At 39.8% G+C, this 24320-nt stretch overlaps 1 protein-coding gene across 8 annotated transcripts in view; it reads right to left on the bottom strand.

Annotated features, from left to right (window-relative positions):
- Positions 1-24320, bottom strand: part of myom2a (myomesin 2a) — a 54427-nt gene that overhangs the window by 12394 nt on the left and 17713 nt on the right. For 5 of the 8 annotated variants that reach the window (XM_076884611.1, XM_076884605.1, XM_076884606.1 and 2 more), the window contains 15 exons: positions 23178-23316; positions 13058-13150; positions 12544-12679; positions 11844-11998; positions 11595-11687; positions 9065-9153; positions 8948-8986; positions 7935-8099; positions 7669-7830; positions 6223-6364; positions 5264-5463; positions 5128-5181; positions 3312-3439; positions 2117-2300; positions 1814-1831 (listed from right to left, as the gene is read on the bottom strand). In XM_076884611.1, coding sequence (XP_076740726.1) covers positions 1814-1831; positions 2117-2300; positions 3312-3439; positions 5128-5181; positions 5264-5463; positions 6223-6364; positions 7669-7830; positions 7935-8099; positions 8948-8986; positions 9065-9153; positions 11595-11687; positions 11844-11998; positions 12544-12679; positions 13058-13150; positions 23178-23314 — 1795 coding nt within the window. In that variant the 5' untranslated portion in view covers positions 23315-23316. Of the gene's footprint in view, positions 1-1813; positions 1832-2116; positions 2301-3311; positions 3440-5127; positions 5182-5251; positions 5464-6222; positions 6365-7668; positions 7831-7934; positions 8100-8947; positions 8987-9064; positions 9154-11594; positions 11688-11843; positions 11999-12543; positions 12680-13057; positions 13151-14358; positions 14488-15358; positions 15441-23177; positions 23317-24320 lie in introns of those variants that run through there. The other 3 variants (XM_004571801.4, XM_076884607.1, XM_076884612.1) reach the window with 3 other exon arrangements.

Below are 24320 nucleotides of genomic sequence, written 5' to 3'. Positions count from 1 at the left end.
TCAAAAAATAGAGACGACTCTGGCCCTTCCTGTAAAGTGCTGTGGTGTTTTTAGCCCAGTCCAGTTTATTGTCAATGTGTACTCCAAGGTATTTATAGTCCTCCACAATGTCAACACTGACCCCCTGGATTGAAACAGGGGTCAAGTGTTTCCTGGTCTTCCTGAAGTCCACGATCAGTTCCTTGGTCTTTGCCACATTGAGCTGCAGATGATTCTGCTCACACCATGTGACAAAGGAGTCGACCACAGCCCGGTACTCTGTCTCATCATCCCTGCTGATGCATCCAACCACCGCAGAGTCATCAGAAAACTTCTGAAGATGGCAGGTCTCTGTGCAGTGGCTGAAGTCTGTGGTGTAGAGGGTGAAGAGGAAGGGGGAGAGGACAGTCCCCTGTGGTGCCCCTGTGTTGCTGATCACCTTGTCAGACACACACTGTGGGAGACGTACATATTGTGGTCTTCCTGTCAGGTAATCAACAATCCAGGACACCAGAGAAGCATCCACCTGCATCACTGCTAACTTATCACCCAGGAGGGTCGGCCTGATGGTGTTGAAAGCACTGGAAAAGTCAAAAAACATGACCCTCACAGTGCTCGCCGGCTGGTCCAGATGGGTGTAGACACGATTGAGCAGGTAGATGATGGCGTCCTCAGTTCCGAGACGAGGCTGATAAGCGAACTGAAGGGGATCCAGATGTGGTCTTACTATGGGTCGCAGCTGGTCCAGGATGAGCCTTTCCAGGGTCTTCATGATGTGGGAGGTCAATGCCACGGGCCTATAATCCTGGGGGCCACTGGGACGTGGCGTCTTTGGTACAGGGACGAGGCATGATGTCTTCCACATCACTGGGACCCTCTGCAGACTCAGACTCAGCATAAACAGTTTATGAAAGACTCCACACAGCTGGGGGGCACAGGTCTTGAGGACGAGGGGACTCACTCCGTCTGGTCCAGCAGACTTGCCTGAGTGAAGTCTCCTCATTTGCATCTCAACCTGGTATTGAGTGAAGGTGATGGGTGGGGGAGGGGTGTCAGGAATCTCACAGGAGGCAACAGCGCCATGTGAAGAGAGAGGCTGGCACAGTGGTGTGGCTCTAGATTCCAGGCTATATACATGTAATATTAATTAATTACCAAAAGTATACAAAGCTGAAAGTGTTAAAGTGGAAAAAAGGACAAGGACAGAATGATTCCACAACTGATGACCTCAGACATCAAACCAGTTGTAAATATTTTTTTCTGTATTAAAGAACATTTTATTCAAATGACTAATTAATGTATCAGTTACTAACAATTTACTTTCTTACAGAACAGAAATCATGACAATTAGCTGTAAATAATACTCACTGAAGCTTTGACTTCCACCTACTTGTCTGCAGGTTACAGCTACAGCACGTTACTGCTACTCAAAAAACATGCATGCATTCGATATTTGTGCTGTGTTCTGTGTTCCTGTATATTGTGTGCACAAACACAGTGATTAAACACAGCACAGAGGACTTGTTTTTCAGTTCCCATGGAATGGCTTTGCCATGCCTTTTTGCAGAACAGGATGTTTAAGCAGAACACTGTGACAGAGGAGCGTTTCTGGGATTTAATTTGAATTTAGGCACGAGAGCCCAGAATAATCCCATTTTGCTTTATCAACTTCTCGTTACCCTGTAATATAACAGCTTACTAAGCCATCCCCAAGTGCTCCAGTTCATCACTTATAGTGAGAACAAACACACACAGAGCAGAGAGTGAAAGAGTGAACTTACAGCAGTGTGAAAAAAGTGCTTTTAAAGTGTGTTTGATATTTTTCTGTACATACCAATTGGAAGTTCAGTACCTGCAAAACACAGTCAATCACTTTTGAAATAAACTGTATTTGGGCTTTTCATGCATTTGTTTTTGTGGACACATTTACATGTATGCACTAAAACACTTTGCTTAAGGTAGACAAACACAAAAAAAGTTGTTTTAGTGACCTTCCCATCTGGACCTTTAATATCTATAATTCTAATAAATTACAAAATTTGACGATTCAGCATTTCTTCACAGGTTTTTGTGTGCATTGTGCTTTGCTGGATATATAATCATGTGTCTTTAAGTCTGCACTGATCCTGGCTCTTACCATCTTCATCAACCTTTTGGATGGGCTCAGAGGGCGCAGAGGCCTCGCTGGAGCCATACATGTTGACCGAATACACTCGGAACTGGTACTTTTGCCCGTCTTGCAAATCAAAAACTGGGTAACGAGGGGAGTGCAGTTTGACTGTTGTGTTGATCCGCTGCCAGTCTCCAGTGCCTGCTAAGCACTGTGTGGGAAAGTCAGGGAGGGGGGCAAATGAGAAGGTATAGCCATATGTGTTGTGGCACAGACAAAAAGAGCAGCTTTTATACTGTGTTTTACAAAGTTAAATCTCACTTTTGTTAAATTAATTAAATAATTTAAGATATAAGAATCATAAATAACAAAGTGTATGTTTGTGTGTGCCAAAAGGGTTAAAAATAAAATCAATCTTTGTGTGAATTCTGCTATTGACATGTAACTGAACCGGGGGCAATGCTAACACTGTTATTCAAGCTAAACCTGATGAAAACATTCTCTCACTTTTTCGGGAAATATAATAAACATATTGTGTAAATGTCAACATTTTTAGCAAGACTGTTTACAACTTGACTGGCTTGCTTAATGTGTGGCATTAAAAATACTATAAAAAGCACAATACATCAGATACAATATGTAATAAACAAGATTTCAGACTATCATCAACTTGAAATCTAGCATCTCAATATATAGCTACTATCACACAAATTTATATTACATTTGAACTTCTTGTATAAGCATTCACTATGGCTACTATATGAATTTGTTTGCAATATATTATAAGCTCACAGCTATGTTTACATCCTTGCGATTATATGCATTAAAACATGTCATGTGACTCTACACTGGTTGCAGTAAATCCATTGTTCCATATTTACACTGGGTAGCAAAACCCTGTTTAAACCCACGGAAGCTTCTCTAAAGATGAGATCAAAAGTTCAAAAATGTATCAAACTGAAATCTGGAGATATGCTAGTGTAGAGTTCTCTGTGTGAAATAAAAAAAAAACAAAGAAAAGAAAAAAAACATGTAGTTTGGGGTATTGAAGTTTCACGCAACCCAAACGTAATACAGCTTCGTTTGTGTGTAGTGCTGCCATTTAAGTAAAACTTGAGAGGACATTTAAATGTGACTGTCTTGTTTATCCCTCAGCTACAGTACCAAGGTTAAATCGGCTAAACTGAGAGCAACTGATGGGCAAAAGTGAAGCAGCACACACCTTCTCGATGACGTACCACAGTGGAGCTCGTCCACGGGGGCTAGGAGGCTTCCAGCTCAGCACAACATATGATTTGAAAATTTCGGATGCATGCACATCTGTGGGTTCACCTGGAATAGTTACGTAGCCTAGATTGGGAGTGAACAGTGTTGAGGCATAACATACACAGAACAGCAGCCACTGCAGAAGTCCCACATTATTCACTTTTTGTACTCAGGTTTTTATCTGTGGCTACAATGTAGCTTGCCATGTGTGTGAATGTACACACATGGGTGGATGACTGAATGTAGTGTAAAGCTGGGCGATCGTGGCTCAAGAGTTGGGAGTTCGCCTTGTAATCGGAAGGTTGCTAGTTCGAGCCCCGGCTTGGACAGTCTTGGTCGTTGTGTCCTTGGGCAAGACACTTCACCCGTTGCCTACTGGTGGTGGTCAGAGGTGGTGGCGCCAGTGTCTGGCAGCCTCGCCTCTGTCAGTGCGCTACAGGGTGGTTGTGGCTATAATGTAGCTTGAAATCACCAGTGTGTGTGGATGACTGGATGTGTAAAGTGCTTTGGGGTCCTTAGGGACTAGTAAAGCGCTATATAAATACAGGCCATTTACCATTTAAAGTGACTTTTACAATGCTTCTAATGTTACTGTTGAGCTTGCTTTCAAAGGCAGAGAGGAGATTAAATATTCACCACTATATGGACTTCAATAACGCATTTTCATAGAATTGTACTTATAAGTGATGAAAACAAACACAACTAAGTCCTGCCTTTTTCTCGCTTGTTAAATTCTAAAAGTGCTGATCAGCAGGACAATAACATTGGTGGAATTTTATTAAAGATTAAATAATTATTTTTGGTAGCATTCAACAATAATTACATATCCAAATGCTACACTAGAGCTGCCACAGCCTCGTATGTGGTTTGGTGGCTCAATGCTCACAAAACACACAATATTTTAGTTTTGTTTAACTACAAGTTTCATATACAGCAGTTAGCCATTAGATAAACCAGAACATGGATAAAAACCCCTGATATCATATTTCAGATTTTAAAAAAATAGAAATATGAACTAAAAGGACGTATCAAAGTTAAAGTTAACAGTGAAATGTGGGACTTCTACAATAGCCTTGATTGTGATATTATACAAATATGTAATATTTTTGATATTTTCTATTAGTTTCTAAAATTAGTTTTCATCTGTTATAAGTTTTTGTTAAAGTAGTATATTATATTAAGTGGACACAATTTAAAGAGAAAACTGTTTCAGTTAAAGTGTGAATGGAAAAAGTTCGATTAGATCAAAGACAGCACCACAAAAGTTAAGCTGGGAAGGCTCTGGAAAACAGTTTTCCCTGTGTTGTTTAAAAAAAACCTTATGAGAAAATGACAGATTAGTTCTAAGATCCGCATTAAAATGTTTTTCCTTCTCATGTTTCCTTCGTTGAAAAAGATACGAATGTAAAGGTCAGAATTCAAACGCCACACCTTAAGATGAAAACATATTCCTGTAATAGTGACTAATTTAATCATGCAGCACTCATTTGTTACTGGAATAATGATCATGTCCAATAAACAGGTATAAATGGAAAGAAAATTCACTGATAGTGGAACAGAAAACAGAACAGAACAGCAAACAAACATCAGTGAGAGTTTGATCAGGGAAGATGCCTTTTTAAGCAAACATCCCCATAAAATGTAAAATGTTCTCATGATGGTGCTGCTGGGGTTGAGTGACAGATGTTAGTATTTAGTGAGATTGTGAGGTGGTGGCTTAAAGATAGGGGAAACAAAAACTGTGAAACCAGACGAGTGTGTAACCACTATACCTTCCAGGTCATCATCCTTTATCACTATGTCGTATTTTCCTTCAATTTTAATCACTGTTGCAGGAAATGACAACAGATCGGTCAGAAAACGCTGGCATCCTGCTGTCCTGTATTTTGTATTTACCTTCATCTGTACCTTGCAGTCTCTCACTCTCTGCAGCGTCCAGGGCCGTCACTTTGTCTGACTTGCGTGAGGGCCTGCTGATGCCACTGCTGTTCACGGCTCTGACCCGGAAGTAGTAGGAGTGGCCAACCCTTAAGCCATGTACTGGGTATTTGCAGATCTTCACTGGGGCGTCGTTGCACTGCACCCAAGTGTCAGTGCCAGCTTCACACCTTTACAGCAAATAAACTCTCCATTATCATGAAATTAATATCTTTTTATAAGAAAGTACTTCACATGACATTTTATATTTGTTATGAGGCAATTTTGACAAGCTGAGAAGTTAAAGTATCCTAATAAACTGGTGAGAAGGGCTGCACTTGCAAGTATTTTTGTTTAAAGAAAACTGCAGTCCAGACCTTTCACCAGTTGAAAACATTTGGTGCATCATGAAATGAAAAAGATGACATAGAAGATCATACAGCAGGCAAAAATAGGGCAAAACTGATCTCCCAACCCTCCGCTGTAACCATCTGGTTGTTAAAAGAAGAGGGGATGTAGTCAGCTGTAAACATGGCTCTGCACCAACGTTTTTTTCAAAGATGTGTTGCTGCCATCAAATCGAAAATAAGGTATATTGTTTTTCTTAAAATGGTTCATTTTCCCACTTTAAACATCTGTTTAAAATATAAACATATGTTATTAAATACATTTTCAATGTTCCACTGTTAATAAAATACGCGTTCATGAGATTTGCAAATCCCACAAGTCTTATATGCACTTTATGTAACCATGAAAATAAGCAAATCATATCTGGCATTTGGTGTGAAAAGATACATTTAATTTAGAAAATCTTCTAAGGAGTGCAGCTCTAATAACTATGACTCACTTCCTTGGCATTAAGTGCAGTATAATTCCACTGTATTCATGTCAGTGTGCCAACTGTGGTCTATTTAAAGAGAGCTGGAAGCCTTCTCAAGATTAAAACTGACCGATCCACAAAGTATCCAGTGATGGGTGCCTCGTTGACAGTGTTTGGGGGTTTCCAGGCAACTAGGACATAGTCCGAATTGATGTCATAGGCCTTTACGCTCATTGGTGCGCCGGGGGCTCCGGGTGCAGAGGGAGCAGCATCTAGGGAATAAAGAAACACGGGTATGTTGGGGAGGAAGAATGGAAGACGAATGGTGATAGACACAACTATTATGGCTCCACCGCTTATTTGCATACTATGCCTAATGTGTGGTAACAGGAAATAAGGAGTCAATAACACCTGTTTTAAATCTATGTACTGCTGTGAGTATAGAAAAGATTAGGAACTCTTAATTTAATTGCTAACTAATAAAACATTTCATTTTGCCAACCAAGCTTTCACTTGCTCAAGATACAAGACACATCATTTACCACATTTACCACCATTTGCATAGTGTAGTTATTTTTCTTTGTTAGGGGCATATAAACCTGCGTCTCATCTGCATAGCAACGGAGAGGCTTCTAAAAGTACAGCCAAGGGGCAGAAGATAAAAGCAGAGGTCCAAGTATTGATCTCTGTGGTACCCCACATGAGACCAGAGCTGAGGACTTACACAAAATGTTCTCTCAGCCAGGTAAGACCTAAACCATGCAGAGCATTCCCCTAAAAATCTTTAGCCAGGAGGATGGCATTAACAACCCTAGGCAAAACAGATTCTGTGCCAAGCAGAGATTTAAAACCAGACTGAAAAGTCTCAAGGTCACTATTTTCATCTAAAAAGGTTTTTTAGCTGACTATAAGCAATTTTCTCCAGAACTTCAGAGAAAAAGAAAAGCTTGTAAATAGCCCTAAAATTTGATAAAATACTGTAGCATGCTTAAAAGGTTTGGGAAAAATACCAGATGAGAAACTGGTATCGAGGACAGATGGAGAGATGGAAGAGTAGAAATGACCTCTTTAAATAATCAAGGTGGAACAACATCAGCAGGGAAACCTGTGGGCTTCAGATGACCAACAACCTCATACAATAAAAAGAAAGTTACAGGCTCAAACTGGCCAAAAGCAGCAGAGCAAGGAACAGTGACTGAGGTGTCAAGAGCAGACGTGGTGATATCTGAGCCCTGGCATTATTCACCTGTTCCACAAAGAAATTCTCACCTCAGAGGAAGGTTCAACAGTGTTACGTATTTTCATTTTTAACCAACTTATCTTCATTTTTTTCTTTTATCTATTATTACACTACACATAATCAGACTATCATATATATTAACCAGATTATAGTTGGGTATTTTAAGTAAGGTAAGTTATAAGTGGTAAGTTTAAAGTTTCTAAGGTTTGTGCTATTCTATCTCTTTTGCTCATTCATGGCTTTTTAAAATTTTTTCCATTGCTCTATTTATTCTAAACAGCGATTTCTGATTTGTTCTTTCAAAGTCGATCACGTGGTGTTAGGACTGTGTCCTACCTGAGACAAACAGGTAGGCGCTATGCTCAGCAGTGCCGTCCTTTGTGAAGATCCGAAGCGTGTAGAGGCCCTCATCATCCTTGGCCAGGTGAGGCAGCGTGAGAGAGGCAGCACCTCCACCCACTGACATCTCCACCAGTTTACTTGGTTTCAGCAGTTTATCTTTTAGAATACAAGATAGAGGACATAATGAGAAGTGACCAAACTCCACAGTCAACCGACAGTGCCACACACAAACATAATGAAAGAATGAAAGAAGGTCTGACCATCTCTGTACCACTGGGCAATGGGTGGTATGTTGGGGAGATCGGGGACCACCACCATTGTACACACCAGTCTGATGGAGTTGCCCTCCACACCAAAAGACACTGGGAACCGGTCAAGCAGGCTGACATCCAGCTTACTGGCATGGATCTCAGTCAGATGAGGCACTGGAGGACAAGATTTGCAACATTATTAGCAATCAGATAATAATCGTATTTTGTGGATATGTGGAGAGAACATGTTTGCAATATCAGAATGATAATGTAGAACCACAATGGATTTATGAACATAAATCTGACATTTTTTCAATATAACTATATGGTCTTGTCATTCAAAAGCATCAAAATTCAGTATACGTGTCCAGGAGCCAAAATGAGGTCTGAGATTTGCTATCTTAGACGTCAATGATTTTAAGGAAATTTTGTGACACTGTCCCTTGCTTTGGCAACCACAGGCTGTGATTTCCACAAAGTGATGTGTGATGAGTGTTTCACTTTAAACGTGGACTTGGTTTAAGAGCTTTCAAGTACAATCAGCACATCCAGTAACATTAAGAAAGTAGAAACAATTTGTAGTCACAGTTATTTCTCTGGAACTTTTAAAAAATGTGTCCATAAGGAGTGAACAGCATGAGTTTTTTCATTTCAACAATGTATACAATAAATCTTAAATAAGGTAATCCAGCTTAATTAGTTTTGACAAAGGAGATGTCTGGTGTTTTTAGTCTAAATGAAATCTTGTGGAGGTTAGTATTTTCTGGACTGCTCATTATTTAAATCCCAACATGTACATAAATGTTTCGATCGCTTGCTGCTCATCTAAAGACAGATCTGTGTTTTGTTTTTCTTCAGAGGGAGTCACGGGACAGGAACAGCTTGCTATCAGTTTCCACTTCTTATCAGGCCTCTCATTGCTTGCTGCTATTTGAAGTGTCATGATTCCATGAGCTTGTGTCTGGGCGTGACACCTCAATCCCCACACTCCCCAGTCTTACTAACTCCCTTTATGCTCTCACCTAAACCAAGATGGCAGGACTCTCCGGCTCCAGCTGGTCCTGTGAAGAAAAGACGTTTATGTTTACAGAGAAAGACATGGGAGGTGAGCAATGTCTTTAAGAAAGAGGGAGACTTACTCTTCACAATAATTTTAGCTTTGCTGGTAGCTGTGCCATGCTGGTTGGTTGCCACAGCACTGTACTCAGCAGTATCACTCACAACACACCTACAAGGTCAGCCAGAGTAGGAAGAAGTCACTGATTGCAGTATATCAACATTTATATTTGATTTGATGCCATTTGGTTTGAAGAACATGTATTATTTAGGTTAATAGAAGGTAAAATGCAAGCAATTGTGTTGAGACTCAAGAAGAGTCTGAGGTTTAGAATAGAAGGAAGAAATTTGACCTTCAGCCTGAGCTGAACTATTTTAAAAGATCCATTTTCCCAGCTGTGTTGGACATAGATGCATCCTTCTTGTCACTTGGTGCTTTTTGCATAAAGAATGTGAAAATGACTGATTCTGAAGAAGTTTGGCAAATAAACTACGATGTTCTCAGTGACCTTCAATGCTACGACGGTCCAGAGATATTCCAATTCTCAGAGAGAGGGAGGGACAGAGAGAAGCGGAGCGCAGTCAGAGGAATTCATGGCTCGAATGACGCAAAGGTCAGCACTCCAACATGAACAGCTGAGGGGTCTTGAAGATGACGAAAAGAAGCAGGCTGCAGCCTCACCCTCAATTTAGCAATCTCCCCTCTAACTCTCCAGCTGACTGTCAGATAATGTCAAGATATCGATATAATGTGCTAACAAAATAAAAGTCCTGTAAGTGTAAACATCTACGCTGAGCATGAGTGACAGACGTTCAGTCTTTCCAAGTTTGTTTCTATGCTGCTTTCCTTTCAGTTTGAAGGCTGGTTATAATACAACAACTAGAAAAATTGCTTGACTATATAAAAATATTGTCTTTTCAACAAACCTCATAAAACATATTTACACTAAACCTTTAATGGGACATTTTTTTAATTTAAAATGAAAAAAAGTTTACAAAACCCCCAAAACATATATAGTCCATGCAGGGAGCAATTTCAGTTTGCGCTGTTGGAAGAAAAACTAATACACAATCCAGAAGAAATCCTGAAAGCTGGAGCTGGAAGCCTTTTTGTTGCTTAAATGCTAGAAATTTTCACTCAGCTGATAAATTCATTAAAGTCTTAAACAACCCTCACTTCTTTATATTTTGGTGGGAGAATCGGAAGCAGATGCAGAGATTTATAGAAACATGTAAACATACAGGGAAATACCGCACACGAGGCAAAATGGTTGAACTGCAGCCTCAAACGATAACAGAGCCTCCATCATGCTTTATAGACAGCTATAGACTCTCACTGATGATCATTTGAACCAAAAATGTCCTATTCGGATTCATTGGCCAATCAGAGCAGGTTATACTGATTTTCGTTCCAGTTCTTGTGCAGTTTAGTACACCACCTCAGCCTTTTCTCCCTATTTCACTTCCTTTCGAATGGCTTCTTGGCAGCCACCATTCATCTTAGACCATTTAGGCTGAGGCTTTGTTGAATAGTAGAGCCAGATCTCTCAGGTCCTGTGTCACATTTTTAATTGATTTTTACTGAGCGTCACTTTCAGATAATCTTCAACTGCTGTAGATGTTTTGTAATGTCAGCCATTTCTTTTGTCCTCCACTTGTCTACTTTTCCCAGATTTTTTAAGGACATATTGCCAACCATGCAGCAATATGACAACAGTTAATAGCTCTTTGGGCATCTTGTTGGTGCAATTTATCTGTTATGTGTAGACACATAGTGTTAGGTGTTAGGTGATGCTTTTTTGTGCTTGAATGATTTGTAGGTCAGTGTTAAGCAGAACAACAAACAAACAAAAAATTGTGAGCTTAAAGTCACGTATGACTGAAAATGAGTGAGAGCTTGGAGAAGAAAGAAAGTCTGAATCTGTAAACTATAAAGAATATAAAGTGGCTGAAGACATTTGCACAGTACTGTATAATATATTCAAGACTGTATTATATCACTTCCTGTTGCCCTAACATTAGTTTAGGCATCTTAGTCTGAGGAAACAATATATTGGCTTTTACCTTATTACTGTACATTTACAGTCTTATTCTATAGTCTACAGAATAACTACATTTTAACAATTTTACATTTTTTATTTAAATCATTTTTATATGTTATTGATGATACACTTCACTGTTACAGTTTAATGCTGACCGCCACATGCACAAAAAGATGACAATGACGACAGTAACTAGTAACTAGCACGCTTGGTTACTACCACACTGTGGCTCAAAACAGTGTCGGAGGATTCTGAGATATAAAACGGACAATCGACCTCCACCTGGAAAAAGTTAGCTCACTGATACTGGAAGTCTTTACTAAATTTGTATGAATATTTCAGAGATGCTAATGCATTACCAACACATATCAGTAATTAATAACTTCATTTTAATTCATAACTTAATTTTACTAAAACATTTTACTTCTCTAATTTACTGAACAACATGACTTTTTTCTTTTTACCTCATTTCAGGTAAAAAGAAAATCAAAGGCTGCAGCATCCATGTTATAAAACTCAGTTTAATGAAATCATTTATGTCTAACTGCTGAGAGTTGTAGATAATACATACCTGCTAACAATCAAACTATGGACTCCATATTTATTCTCAATCTTGTACTTTCCTGGGGTACTCAGTGGATCTACTGGCACTCCATCTTTATACCTGCCAATGAATCTGAATCAGTTTCACACTACAGTGATATTCTACAGTCCTAAAATATTTCAATAGTGTAATAAATCAGAAAAGCTTATAATGGTATTACCATAAAGCTTGAGTCAAATTTAAAAACCCGCTTGTGTGTGATGGCAGTATACTGACCATTTGACGATGGGCCTCGGATTTCCTTCGACGGTGCAGAACAGCTTGACAGGAGTCTTCTCCCACACAGTATGCGGCCGTAAGGCCACCAAGAAGTCTGGCAATTTGGGGATTTCCTCCAACAGATCCACTCTCTTTCTCATCATCCCCTTAACCTGGAGAGAGTCAACTGCATCAAGTTAATCTATTTATGAAAATGACATTTTTATGCATTATCTCTATAGGGCAGAGATTACATAAGCACTTTAGTGCAACATGTTATCTTTGTCAACAATTCTTAGCTAACAGCAAATCTGAAACCTGACAAAACCAATGAAGGAACATGAGGCCAGCAGATGTTAGTGATCATATTGTTAAAACTCCTAAAAAGTTGGTTTATTCCTGAGACTGATTTGACCAACAGTTCACTGATGCAATGTCAATAAGACCATTGGGCTCAGATTTCATAGAAATGTACAGCTGAGTATCTACAGTGAATGATTTAGATTACATTTAGAGACTCTAGATCTGCTGTTTTGCTGTACTCATGATTACAAATTGATATAATTTTAATAGTGATTGTAACAGAGACAGATACATTAAAGCGTACACACAACATTTCCACAGACTTTTAAACTTGGTCCACATATATGCGATAAAACACCAGAAAAACAAAGGAACTATAGTGTCACCTTGATTTGTTTAGCGGATGGTTACTAACCTCTTTCTGAATTTCAAGACTTTCCACTTGGGCCTTAGTAGCGATCCTCATCCTATGAAGCTCCTCCTGAATAACAGCCAGTCCTTTCCCAACATTTTTGCTTACTCTCTGGTACTCCTCAGTCTCCTCAGCAGTCCTAACAATGCATACATCAGATTAATCTTTGACTAAGATTGACTTTAGCATCATTGTTAGCTATACGCTTGTTACATATTTACCTACAAGCTGAACTGTTACCCTAAAATAATTGTATGATACAACCTGAAACCGTTGCATTGAGCATATCAAGCATAACACAGGATAAAACTAACCTTGAGGGCAGGGAGTCAGTGTTATGAGTCTATAGGATTGTAGCAGTAAGACTGTGCAATTGTTTCATAATTTAAACGGTAATCATTGAATAATTAACAAGTTATACTAAAGAAATGTGCTGTGGTTACAGGGGTCAGCCAGTAGAAAATGTAGTTGCATGTTACCTTGCGACTGAAATAGCTGTGAGCCAGAGCAGACTCACCTCTGCCGGAACACCGGCACGGTATAGGCTTGTTCTGCCATAGCCTCCGTGGCCTGGGCCTGTGCCTGGCTCACCGATTTAGAGCTTGATTTGCTGTTGAGGAAAACACATCATTAAAAATCAGAAAGCAAGTTCTCTGCATAAAAAAAATTCTCAGGTTTTAATTTAGCAGCTAAGCTGAGTTTGTCTTCTGAACATATACATACATAAAAACACAAACACTCGCAGTAAAAAATAACTAACAGTTACAAACATGCGGTTACAAGATTTCCCAGCATATCTGCCTGATGTATTGTATACGCCACAGAGGGATTAAATCTGTTTATGTACTTTGTCTTTTTCTCAAAATTAGCTGGGGTTAAGAAAATTGATTGATGGATATTATTCTCTACATGCATACCACAACCACTATTGTGAAAAATCTGACAGTGGCTAGTGTCATTTGCACAACAAACTATGATTTTATCCAGAAAATTATTTTTACAAAATAACCAGAAAATTGACATTCTGTGTATAAAGACTAACCACCACTTTGAGAGAAACTTCTTCAGTACTAACACAACTGTGTATAGTTAGTAGCCTCAGATGTAGGTCAGGTTCAAGTGGTGACATTAGTCATCTGCCATTAGACAGCTGCAGTTTCCAGATCCCTGGGAGATCAGAACTTGGCTCGTAGGGGCTCAGTTTATTACCTCACCACTAGTGACGAAAAAGCCAATCTTCAGCATGTATAATATCATGTTAAGTATGACTATACTGCACAGCACAGCTGTAAGGGCCAGAAAACCTTTTTAAAAAGCATGCTATAGCAACAAAGACAAATGCATACATGTCTTTCATTGGCCTGAACTATAAGATCTGTTGGCAGAAGCTGCAGAGCAACAGAAGCAATAGCACTTCCTGAAATACCGACTTGGGTTCTGCTCTCAGAGATTCTGGAGCTCACATAGACAAAGAGCTTTAGAATCACTGGTGATACATTGAGGTTTTACAAAGAAACGAACTGAAGCTATAATAAAGAGGCATGAAAATATATTCCTGTGGAAAACGATAAACAGAACTAACATCTGGGTATTCAGTCAGTTAGCATGTACCACTCTGTGACTGACTGATTTGTTCATGAAAATCAGAATTTGCAGAACTTTGAATTTGAATTGACAATTAAACTGCCAGCTAGGAAGCAGACACACCCACTACCGCAGCTGCTCCTCAGCAACACCCCTGTGTGTGTTTTTTGTTCTACGTCGCAAAGCAGCAAGAGCTGTGCTACTCAAAGCAGCAGGTAAATGTCACTGTCATACCTTTCTGTGTGCTGCTTGGAAACATGTTTAGTGTGATGATAAGCATAATCAGTTTTGACTTGGCTCACATGCTTCTTCTTATACCAAGGTATGACTTTGGAAGCCATGACTGGAACACTTCAAGGAGTCCTGGCCAAGAGTACCAGTGGGAGGGGGAGACCAAACATGTGTTAGCCATGTTAGAAATGTCAATACAAGTATTTACTTTACCACCACTGTTACTGCAATCATTCTGTGATGTAAGTTTAAAGTATTAGATGCGCTGTCATCTCTGAAATCAACCGTGTGCAAAGGTTAACAGGTGCAGTTTCTGCTGTTCTGTTGTAGAATTTATACAACACATGAGAAAAATACCCACACCCGAATCTCTAATAGACCTAAACAATGTTTAAAGGCAAACATTTATGAGACAGCATGGCAGTTCCAACTTTTTACTCGAGCTCAGCACTTCAACTGCTTCCTCTAACAGCCTCACACAGCTCAGCTATGAATAGCTTTCACCAGTCTGCCTATTCCATTAACGGAGAAATGAAGGAAACAGTGTCATTACCAGAAGAGCACAGTCCTCACACTATTTAATTAAAACGATTGCGCAGGAAATCAGAGTGATCAGACTGTACAGGAACAAGACTTAGATCTAAGCCAGCTGTCATATCCACACTCTGCTGCAGGCTAATTGTGCTTCCGTTCTGTATAAATAATTATTTCAGCACAATATCGTCCTTTTTTGGCTGACGCAAATTAAGAAAAGAGGGTCAGCAACCTCTTAATACCCTGATATGAAAGGAAGTACAGCTCAGGGAGATTACAGACTGCTGCTTCATTTTCCCCCACACAGGAGACAGATTATCTGCTGCCATTTATTTATGCAACACATTTCACCTGCCCCAGGATTGGCAGCAGATAAGTCCTCTTCCTAATGTGAAGCTCATTTTGAAAAAAGTTATTTCTAAAATAAAATTAGCACACCAGCTAGCGAATATTAACAAAAGAGACTTACCCCAAGAAATTTAAACAGCGCAAAGAGGTGGCAGACCAGCCTGATGCCGCTTGGGAAGCACTCGCTGATGGCAACAAAAATATTACCCTCTCACTGGAGGAATGCTGTTCCCCTTCCACCCCATGTATGGATGCACTTAAAACTATATATAGCATTTACCCCCAAATTTCCTTCTCATTCTGCACTTTGTAGATGAAGAGTGTGCACCTGTACCACAAGGTTTAATGAATTATTCTGGAGGCAAGTTTTATCCCCTTTCTTTATAATATGGGAAACGTTTTTTATATATATATATATATATATATATATATATATATATAGATATATAGATATATATATATATATATTTTAATGGAATATTAAAGATGAGAAAGAGTTGGAACAGTGAAACAGTAAATGGTGACAGAGTTTAGAAATTGTTCCACACAAAGTTTCATTTTTGAAAATCAGAAAAATAAATCTGAAATACCAGAGTGCCTCTCTTCTTATTATTGTCGGTAAGTCTAACATTTTTTCTAAAAGTATGAGGTATGAAGGATCTCCCCTTTAACCATCAAAAATATTGATCTGTGCAAGAGTCAGGAAGAAGTTTTCAGTCATTTCTGGCAGATCCTGACACTCAAAGCATTATGAGACCTTTTTAGGTTTCTCGAGACAGCTTGTCCTCCTTGGCTCAACACTTGCAGGCAACAGTCAAGCTATTTTTAACAGCAAGTCCTCGGTTACAGTGATACCTCTACTTCTTACTGTACACGAGCCACTGCAGCTATTTTTATTCAAACAAGTCTATTATAAATAACAGAATATACATGGAAATATCTTATAAAACAGACTTAATGGCAGTCGAGATCACAGTGAACTAAAAAGAGATATAAAGTCTTTAATTTTTCCCCTTTGACCTGTAGTTGTTAAAATGTTACTGATTTTATGTTTAAAATATTTTCACTGACATCTTTGCTCACTTTTACAATACAGTATATAGCAGTATATTCTTTAAAAAAAGACATTGTAACAGACATCATCTCATTTAATTAAAACCCGCAGATAAGAAATCAGAACAATGCAGAGAAAAAAGATGTAACTTCTAGAAACAATGACTATATAGGAAATACTGAGCTTAGCAATTGTCCTGAAGAACTGACTCAAAAAAGTCACCCATCTCCCACCTTTACTCAAAGACAACAGTTACGCTACGATCAATTCATACATGCAAACCGAAACAAAGGCTGTGTGATTGATCATTCTTGATGTTACACGGGAAAAAAGGTCAAACACCAACAAAGGAGAAGGTTTGCATAAGGTTCCTCAGAGAAACTCATTCAGAACTTTCTCCAAGCATGACATCTGAGCGCACTACACCCTTAGACAAAAAACGGCTCATACAGATGCTGTACAACTGCTCCTAAAGGACACTCTTTTGAGGATGTTCACATTTTGGACTGAGAAGACGGATGGTTTGAAAGAAAAGTAAAGGAGACCATCTCTGTCCGCTGTGAACAACCATCTTTGGACAGAGGTGATGGCTTACAACACCAGCTATCAACTGCCTACAATGTAGTCTTGAGATCCCTTCCCAGTACCTCAATAGGTCACATGATGGGTTGGGAAAAGGTTTCACAGAGGTTTCACCCTTAACCCCCCGGTGACAATAAAGACCTCAATAATCATGTCCACACTTTAGCTCATGCAATGACTCATATGATCAATAGTAGGTCAGTGACTCTCAGGACCACCTCCTATGCCTGCGTCTCTCCACAAGTCCCGTTGCCTTTCTTTTTCTTAAGACTACCATTATCTGGATGACTGAGACCCTCCACAGAACAGAGTGCGATCAAATCATTAGACTGTACCTCTCTTAACAAGTACCAGTCATGTTAAGAGAGGTGAGTGATCCATAATTTACAAAACAATCCATACATCTAAATTGGCTTTCAGATGCTATGATTTTCATTGGGTGTGACCAGGAGGGACAGAATTAGATAGAGTACATCTTTCCCAAACCGGTCATGGCAGATGGCCCCGCCCCTCCCTGAGCCTGGTTCTGCCTGAGGTTTCTTCCTGTTAAAAGGGAGTTTTTCCTTCCCACTGTCACCAAAGACCTTGCTCATAGGGGGTCATTGTTGGGTTTTTCCTTGTATGTATTATTGTAGGGTCCACCTTTACAATATAAAGCACCTTGAGGCAACTGTTGTTGTGTTTTGGCGCTGTATAAATAAAACTGAATTGAATTGTGCAGAAGGAGGACAGTAAAATTACTGGACAAAGGATGTTGAACATAGAGCACAGGGGAAGTTCATGGATTTAGTGAAGGAGGGCATGCTTGTCCTACTTTGTTGATGTGACCAAGGAGGATGCTGGGATCTAGTGAGATGGAGCCAGAAATCCACAACGGTGAAGGCATGGGCTCAGTTTGGTGTGACTCTCTGTTCAATGCTGCCACCTGATGTCCATCTGCAACAATATCTTTTCACACTCATACTTTCAGCCTTCAAAACAGTATTACAATGTGATTTGAGGCAGCACACCAAAACTTTCAGCCTTAAGAACTGAATAAAGTGCAAAAGACTAAAGATAAAGCTGATGAAAATATGATGAGTTCAGGAATTACAGTTTTCAGGGTTTTCTTTACTATATACTGTAATGTATATAGACTATATTTTTATATATTATATATTTTTTGCAGGTACTTCTCCTCAGCTCTTTTTTGCCACCTTTAAATTCCTAGGAACACATCTCTGAAGATCTTTAGTGGTCAGTTAACAACATCTGTGGTGAAAAAGGCTCGGCAGTGCCTCCACTTTTGGAGGGTTTTAAAGATGAATAAACTGGAGGACAAGCTGCTGGTGACCTTCTACTGCTCTACACTCGAGTCTGGACTGTCATGCACCATTAGTGTGTGATAGTGTGTGGCCCGCCGGCTTTACAGTGGCTGACAAAGAAAGACTGCAGAGGGTGATAAGGTCAGCTGAAAAGACCACAGGATGTTCTTTACCCTCTCTGGATGAGATTGAAAGTACTTCATGTCTCACCAGAGCAAAACTCATTTTCAGAGGCCACTTACCCTCCTGCCCAGTATAACCGTCAGCCTGTACAGTATGACTTAGTATAAGTAATGCCCTAACTTATTATCCCTGTGACCTGGAAGGAGAAGCAGAAGAAAATGGATAGATGGATGGATCTCCATCTGAACTAGTGAAAGTTACATGCAGAATGATAGTGTGCTTTCAACCAAAGTGTAGTTTAGTTCAAGTTTAACCTTTTGTAATAAAGATTAAGGCTACAAAGATCATCATCATCAAGTAAAACCTAACTAACACTGACTATATGCACTAAATGTGAGAGACATTTTTGTGTGTTTGTTTTCTTTTGCACAATTGCAGTAACAGTTCTCTTTATCTGTTTCATTGTCTTTGACTTTAGGTCTCCTGTTGGATTCCAGTCTCGTTCCCCTCTCTGGCCCCACTACATAGCATGTTTGTACTGGGAGTAAAAGAGATTATTGGAGCATGATAATGTGACAAGCATGAAGTTCAGACATTTGAGATGCCTCATGTCTGCAGAATATTTAGACTACATAAGTGCCAATAGATTCAATGACTTTATGATGCATGAAGGCTACAGAGATTTTATTTATTTATTTTGCTTTTATTTGATGAGAATTTATAATAAACTAAACACCTCTAGAAATGTCAGTATATGTGGTCTTGGTCCCAGTAGATGTTCGAACTTGGTTCCAAGCAGGACATCTTACCAAGAAAAAAAGAGGACAATTGCAAATACCTTGGATTACATCAAGTCTCTTCTATTTATATCTCTTTTTAAACATGCCAACGTGAAAAACATGCTAACCTTCACTGTAACACCACAATCTGGCCAGTTTGCTCCTTGATATGCAGGGAATAGTCAAATCTATTTCTATAACAGATTTACTGAGGACATTTAAGCTTCCCAAAGGATATTCCTCTGACAGACAGGAATCTTGTGTGCCTTTACAAACAACAAGCACATATATACTGCAGCAGATTGAAAATGGATTCGTGGATGAATGATGAACTCTCAACTTCAGTAACAGCAAAGTTTAAGTATACCGATAAACATATCAAGCATAACATATTAAAAGGGTCGCGTGTTGAGGAAAATACTTAAATGAGAAAAAATGAGTCCTTAATATTCAAATAAACATGTGGTTACATAAAGAAACTGTAAACAATTTAAAAAAAAGAAGTCCTGCTTAAGCATGCGTTACTTCATTATAAAGAGCACAACATTTAGGTCACCAGGAAAGGTCACCCTGAAGCAGCCATGACACCAGCCGGATAGTCTTCCTCAGAGGGGAGTGAATGAATATTAAGCCCTCCCCCTTTTTCCTCTCTCCTTTCTGAGCTTCTGTTTCACAGTGGGGAAAGGCGGCACCGGGAAACCATTCTTTAGGTTGCAGGCTGCTAAAGATGGAACACAAGAGGAGGGGGACTGTGTGTAGACTAGAGGAAAATCAAAGAGGGAAGTCCTAAATCACAATGGTTAAGGGGGGGGGGGGGGGGGGGGGGGGGGGGATATAATAAAGACGTCACAAGCTTTAGGCGTCACTGAGTCAGGAGACATGGTTCATTTTACGCAGAGCATGGTGACGTAATAGAGCCACAGGGGGCAGAGGAGCTGTCCCTGACTATGTATAGCAATGCTGAAGCCTCATCAGCAGTCAAAGAGGGGTGGGGGCTCGAAACATGTGCTGGCTATAGCTAAAGACACATTTTAAGCCCATGTAAGAATAGATTTAAAAAAAAATATAAAACACATTTTCAAAATATCAATTAATGTGACTGCAACCTGGAAACAAATGTTTTTACTTCTTGTCTTTGGATGAGTCGTCCTGACTTTTTATATTCTTTGTCACTTTTTGTTTTTAGTTGTTGTTTTTTAATTAAAAACGCTGATTCGTGGATTTATAGGTACATAATGTGTGCAGGTTGCCTTCCATTAAGAAATGTCCTCTCAAGGTCAGGAATGACACTTAGCTTTAAAGCTATATCTCTAGCTTCTGTGTTGCAGTGGGTGGGGTGTGTGCTGCAGAGATAAGAAGCCATCAGTCACAAGTCTGACTCTCCAACGGTGCTGCTGCATGTGTGGAGCTATGAGAAGATGCTTGGATGTTGCAGCATGAATGTGATGTGCTTCAGGCTGCAGTTGGTGCTCAGTGTATTGCAGTAGTGACATCATCATGTGGCTGCCCTGCCTCTCTGCACGTCCACCTCCTGTAGCCGTGGAAACATGGAGACGTGCAAACTCGGGGAAGTCTATGGAGGAGAGTGGCCAGTTATCGTGCGTAAGCCGCTTCCTCATTCAGCTCACAACTCCCGTGCCCCCACTCCCATTTGCACTCCCCTGTTGCCCCCTCCTCCAATTTGCTCCCCACTCTTTCCTTTGCTTCCATGTCCTGGGTTCAGCCAATGGGAGTGCTCAGTGGGGGCAGGGCAAAACAGAACCACCATTCCTGTGCCGAGCTGTTACATCTCCTCAGAGCTAACAGGGAGCTAGCAGCTCAGAGGGAGGAGGCATGGCCAAACCCAGCCTGTGTGTGTGTTTGTGTGTGTATGTGTGTGTGCCTGTCGCAGACTAGCAGGCAGGGCCGCTGCTGCACATTTGTTTCACCAGACTTTTTCCTTTTAACCTTGCCTTGACACAGTGCTCAGGCAAGGCCTGCTTTTGCTTCTACTTCAGGATAAAGCGGGATCAGCGTGAGGGGAAACTGAACAATCTTCTTTTCCCTTCTTCTTCACTGTCAAACCACCTCGTAGTAAGTGACAGCTCCCGAAGGACACGCAGACAGGATGATAGCGGCTCAGCTTCTGGCCTACTACTTCACCGAGTTGAAGGATGATCAACTCAAAAAGGTGAGCGACAGCAGCTTTAAACTGTTATGGTGGTCCTTTTATATTAGACTTCAGAGCTTTGTTATATCACAGCAGCCTAGCGTGTACCCACAGACACCGGCGAACAGTGGCTGCATGCTGGGATCGAATCTTTGGGGTTTATCGTGTTGGGAGAAGAGGATGCACCATTTGGGAGTTACGGGAGGAGAAAGCCAGCATGGTGTTTAATATTGATATGGTGCATTTTCAGTTTGTTAGCAGTATTTGACACAGATGTCCTTGAGCAGGGCTGTGGTCATTGATCGTGGTGAAAGCTCCATCACTGAGCTTTTACGGAGCACTGGTTGCTATGGCATCTGAAGCAGACAGGTGTCTATGAGGGGTTGTTGGCAAAAGTCAAGATCTCCAAGATCCACGATTTTGTCCCCGACTGTCAGTGTCTTTCTTTTCCCAGTCATTCATTTTTACTGTTTCACAGATGTTCTATCCCATTGCACTGTTGCCTTCTTAATTTCATTCCTCTTTTAGTCCATCGTGAAAACACATTTCAATTTTTTAGCAGCTCATAGACGTTGCCATCAGTAAAATCTGAGCCTGATTACAGCTTCTAGCTGCCCATATAAACGGACTCTGTGTTCACAGCGAATTCGTGACTGAACAAACTGGTAAGATATCCCCAGGGAATAGGGGATACGGGTGAGGGCAGTCAGTGTAAGTGGGGGTGGGGTCAAATACTCATGACGTCATGTGTGATATCACAGTGCAGTAGCAACACGTGCCACTGCTGAAGTAGGTTACTGGAACTACTGGGGTAAAAACAATCCTTGAAAGGATGAAAGCTCTTAAACCATGCACATCCTGCAGGGGACACCGACACTGTAACCATATCAAGATAAGGAGTCAAATTTAGTGACAGCTAGATTTACTATCTGTTATCCAAGTGTTGTAGTAGCGGGGTAGCCTTAGTGTGTAGACCTTTGGTCTTACTAGTATTCTTTGATTAAGCATCAAAGGATCAGGCAAACAAACAAAATTTAATTTAAATCCGTAAGAATTCTGAAAAAGTTTGATACAAAAACATGACAAAAGAAGGCATCACACAGATGCAGTTAAATAACATAAGAAAGAGACTGATAATAGATGCCATATTATAAGTGTCAGGAAAACTAAGAGTGAATAACTATACGAATTTACTGCATTTACATACAACATTAAGAAGATTGGCCATGAAAAAAATCAAATGTTACTTTATAAAGTATATATAGACAAACATCAAAGTTACTGTATTTTAAAAAAAGTTACAGACATGTTTCATTACTCTTGTAGACAAACTCTACAAATCAGGTGACATTTTGGAGAGGCTAATATTAATAATGTGACAGAGTAGCTTGATGGGTAACAAATGTGTGGACTGTCTCGTGGCACAGAGCAGGTTTCAGGCGTGTGGGGTGCCCCATGGCATGCACTGTGATTATATAACAATAACAAAAACTGTCCTCTGTAAATCCTCCCAACAAACATTTCATTCATTAGATGTGTTAACTGTGATGTAACCATATAATGTAGCTATTATTAAAAAATGTTTTGTTGATAATTTAATTGTATCAAAATGTTATGCTGACTAGTACATGGATTCAAGTGTCCAACTTCAGGCTCTTTGCCACAATTAGAGGTACTCCCTGTTTATTGATTTTTGCCCATGTCCTAGAACTCCTGCCATGCCGTTAACTAATTCAAATGACACAAACCCATTATAAAATCCATCCCAGGAAACCCCCATTGTTGTGTTTAAACCACGACAATACTAGTAGGCAGTGTTTACATGTGTTTAATTCATGTTAATTGATATGTGCTCAGGTTGCAAAATATTAGTGTCTCACAGATGTTTAGCAAGCATAAAACGTCCCTAACAACTTCTCTGTGCACCTATTCTTCAGATCGATAAGTACCTGTACTCCATGCGGTTCTCCGATGAGACGCTTAAGGACATCATGAACAGGTTCCGCAGGGAAATGGAGAATGGGCTTGAACGTGACACCAACCCCACTGCCACCGTGAAGATGCTGCCCACGTTCGTCAGGTCCATTCCTGATGGATCAGGTAGAGTGTGTATTAAGAGTCTCACAGAAATCACAGATTATTGAGAAAAGTGCTCTGATCAGCTCAAAAATATTCTCCTTAATTGTGTAAGTGCCCAACAGTGCCCCCAAATGCCCAAAGTCATTGGCAGTTCACTTAATGAGGTCAAACACATGGGTTTAAGCCTTTAAAACTTAAAAATGCTTAAAAATTTGTAAAAATATTTTAACAATATAAAAAATATCACAAAGCTCAAAAATAATTCTGCATTTTAGAAGTCAAAATGGTTAAAAAATAAAGGAGCATTTCCACTATTATGCAGAAGAAGCAGCATCATTAATACCTCCTATTCACACACTGATGACAAAATTTCATCCATACTCGTTGAAGGATGTATTTGTTTCTGTCTGACTGTAAAGAATGTGCTGATGTTAAAATTGTCACATAAGCCTCTTTGTGTTTGTGCTCTGGGTTCAAGCTAAATAGATTACTATTGTTTTAGGCCTGAGGCCAAACAGTCCACACAGCCTCATCACTCAGTGTAACGTACAAGCAGAAGAAAACCTCATAATGTTACATTTAACTTACCTGAAACAGAATCCTCATAGGCTCGTCTAATCCAATCATATCTTTGTGTCAAATATTTTTCTTTACTAGTCTGAGGACTGGCCTGTAACCAGCAAAAGGCCTTTAGTAAGACCATGCAACTAGTTTAAGATGTTACTTTTCTTATATTTTGGGGCTATACTGATAAAATAATAGAGGAACAGAATGTATATTCAGGATACTTTGACAGTCAGATTATTACAGATGATAAAAGATCATTTACTGGGAAACAAACCTCAAAAAGTAGAATTGATGACTAAATATTTGAATGTCTTTCTGCTGTTTTTGGTTTTATTCTTGTATTCAAGTCGAAAAATGAGAAACAAAAATGCAGAAATATACTTCAGGTATATCTTAGTTTTCCTGCAGACTGATGTCCGAACAAGGCAGCCGGACATTCCTGCCTT

This window comes from Maylandia zebra, linkage group LG6 (assembly GCF_041146795.1).
Source record: "Maylandia zebra isolate NMK-2024a linkage group LG6, Mzebra_GT3a, whole genome shotgun sequence".
In the NCBI taxonomy this organism is placed as follows: domain Eukaryota; kingdom Metazoa; phylum Chordata; class Actinopteri; order Cichliformes; family Cichlidae; genus Maylandia; species Maylandia zebra.
Note: the sequence above shows the minus strand (reverse complement) of the source record. Positions and strands in the feature narration are given on the sequence as shown.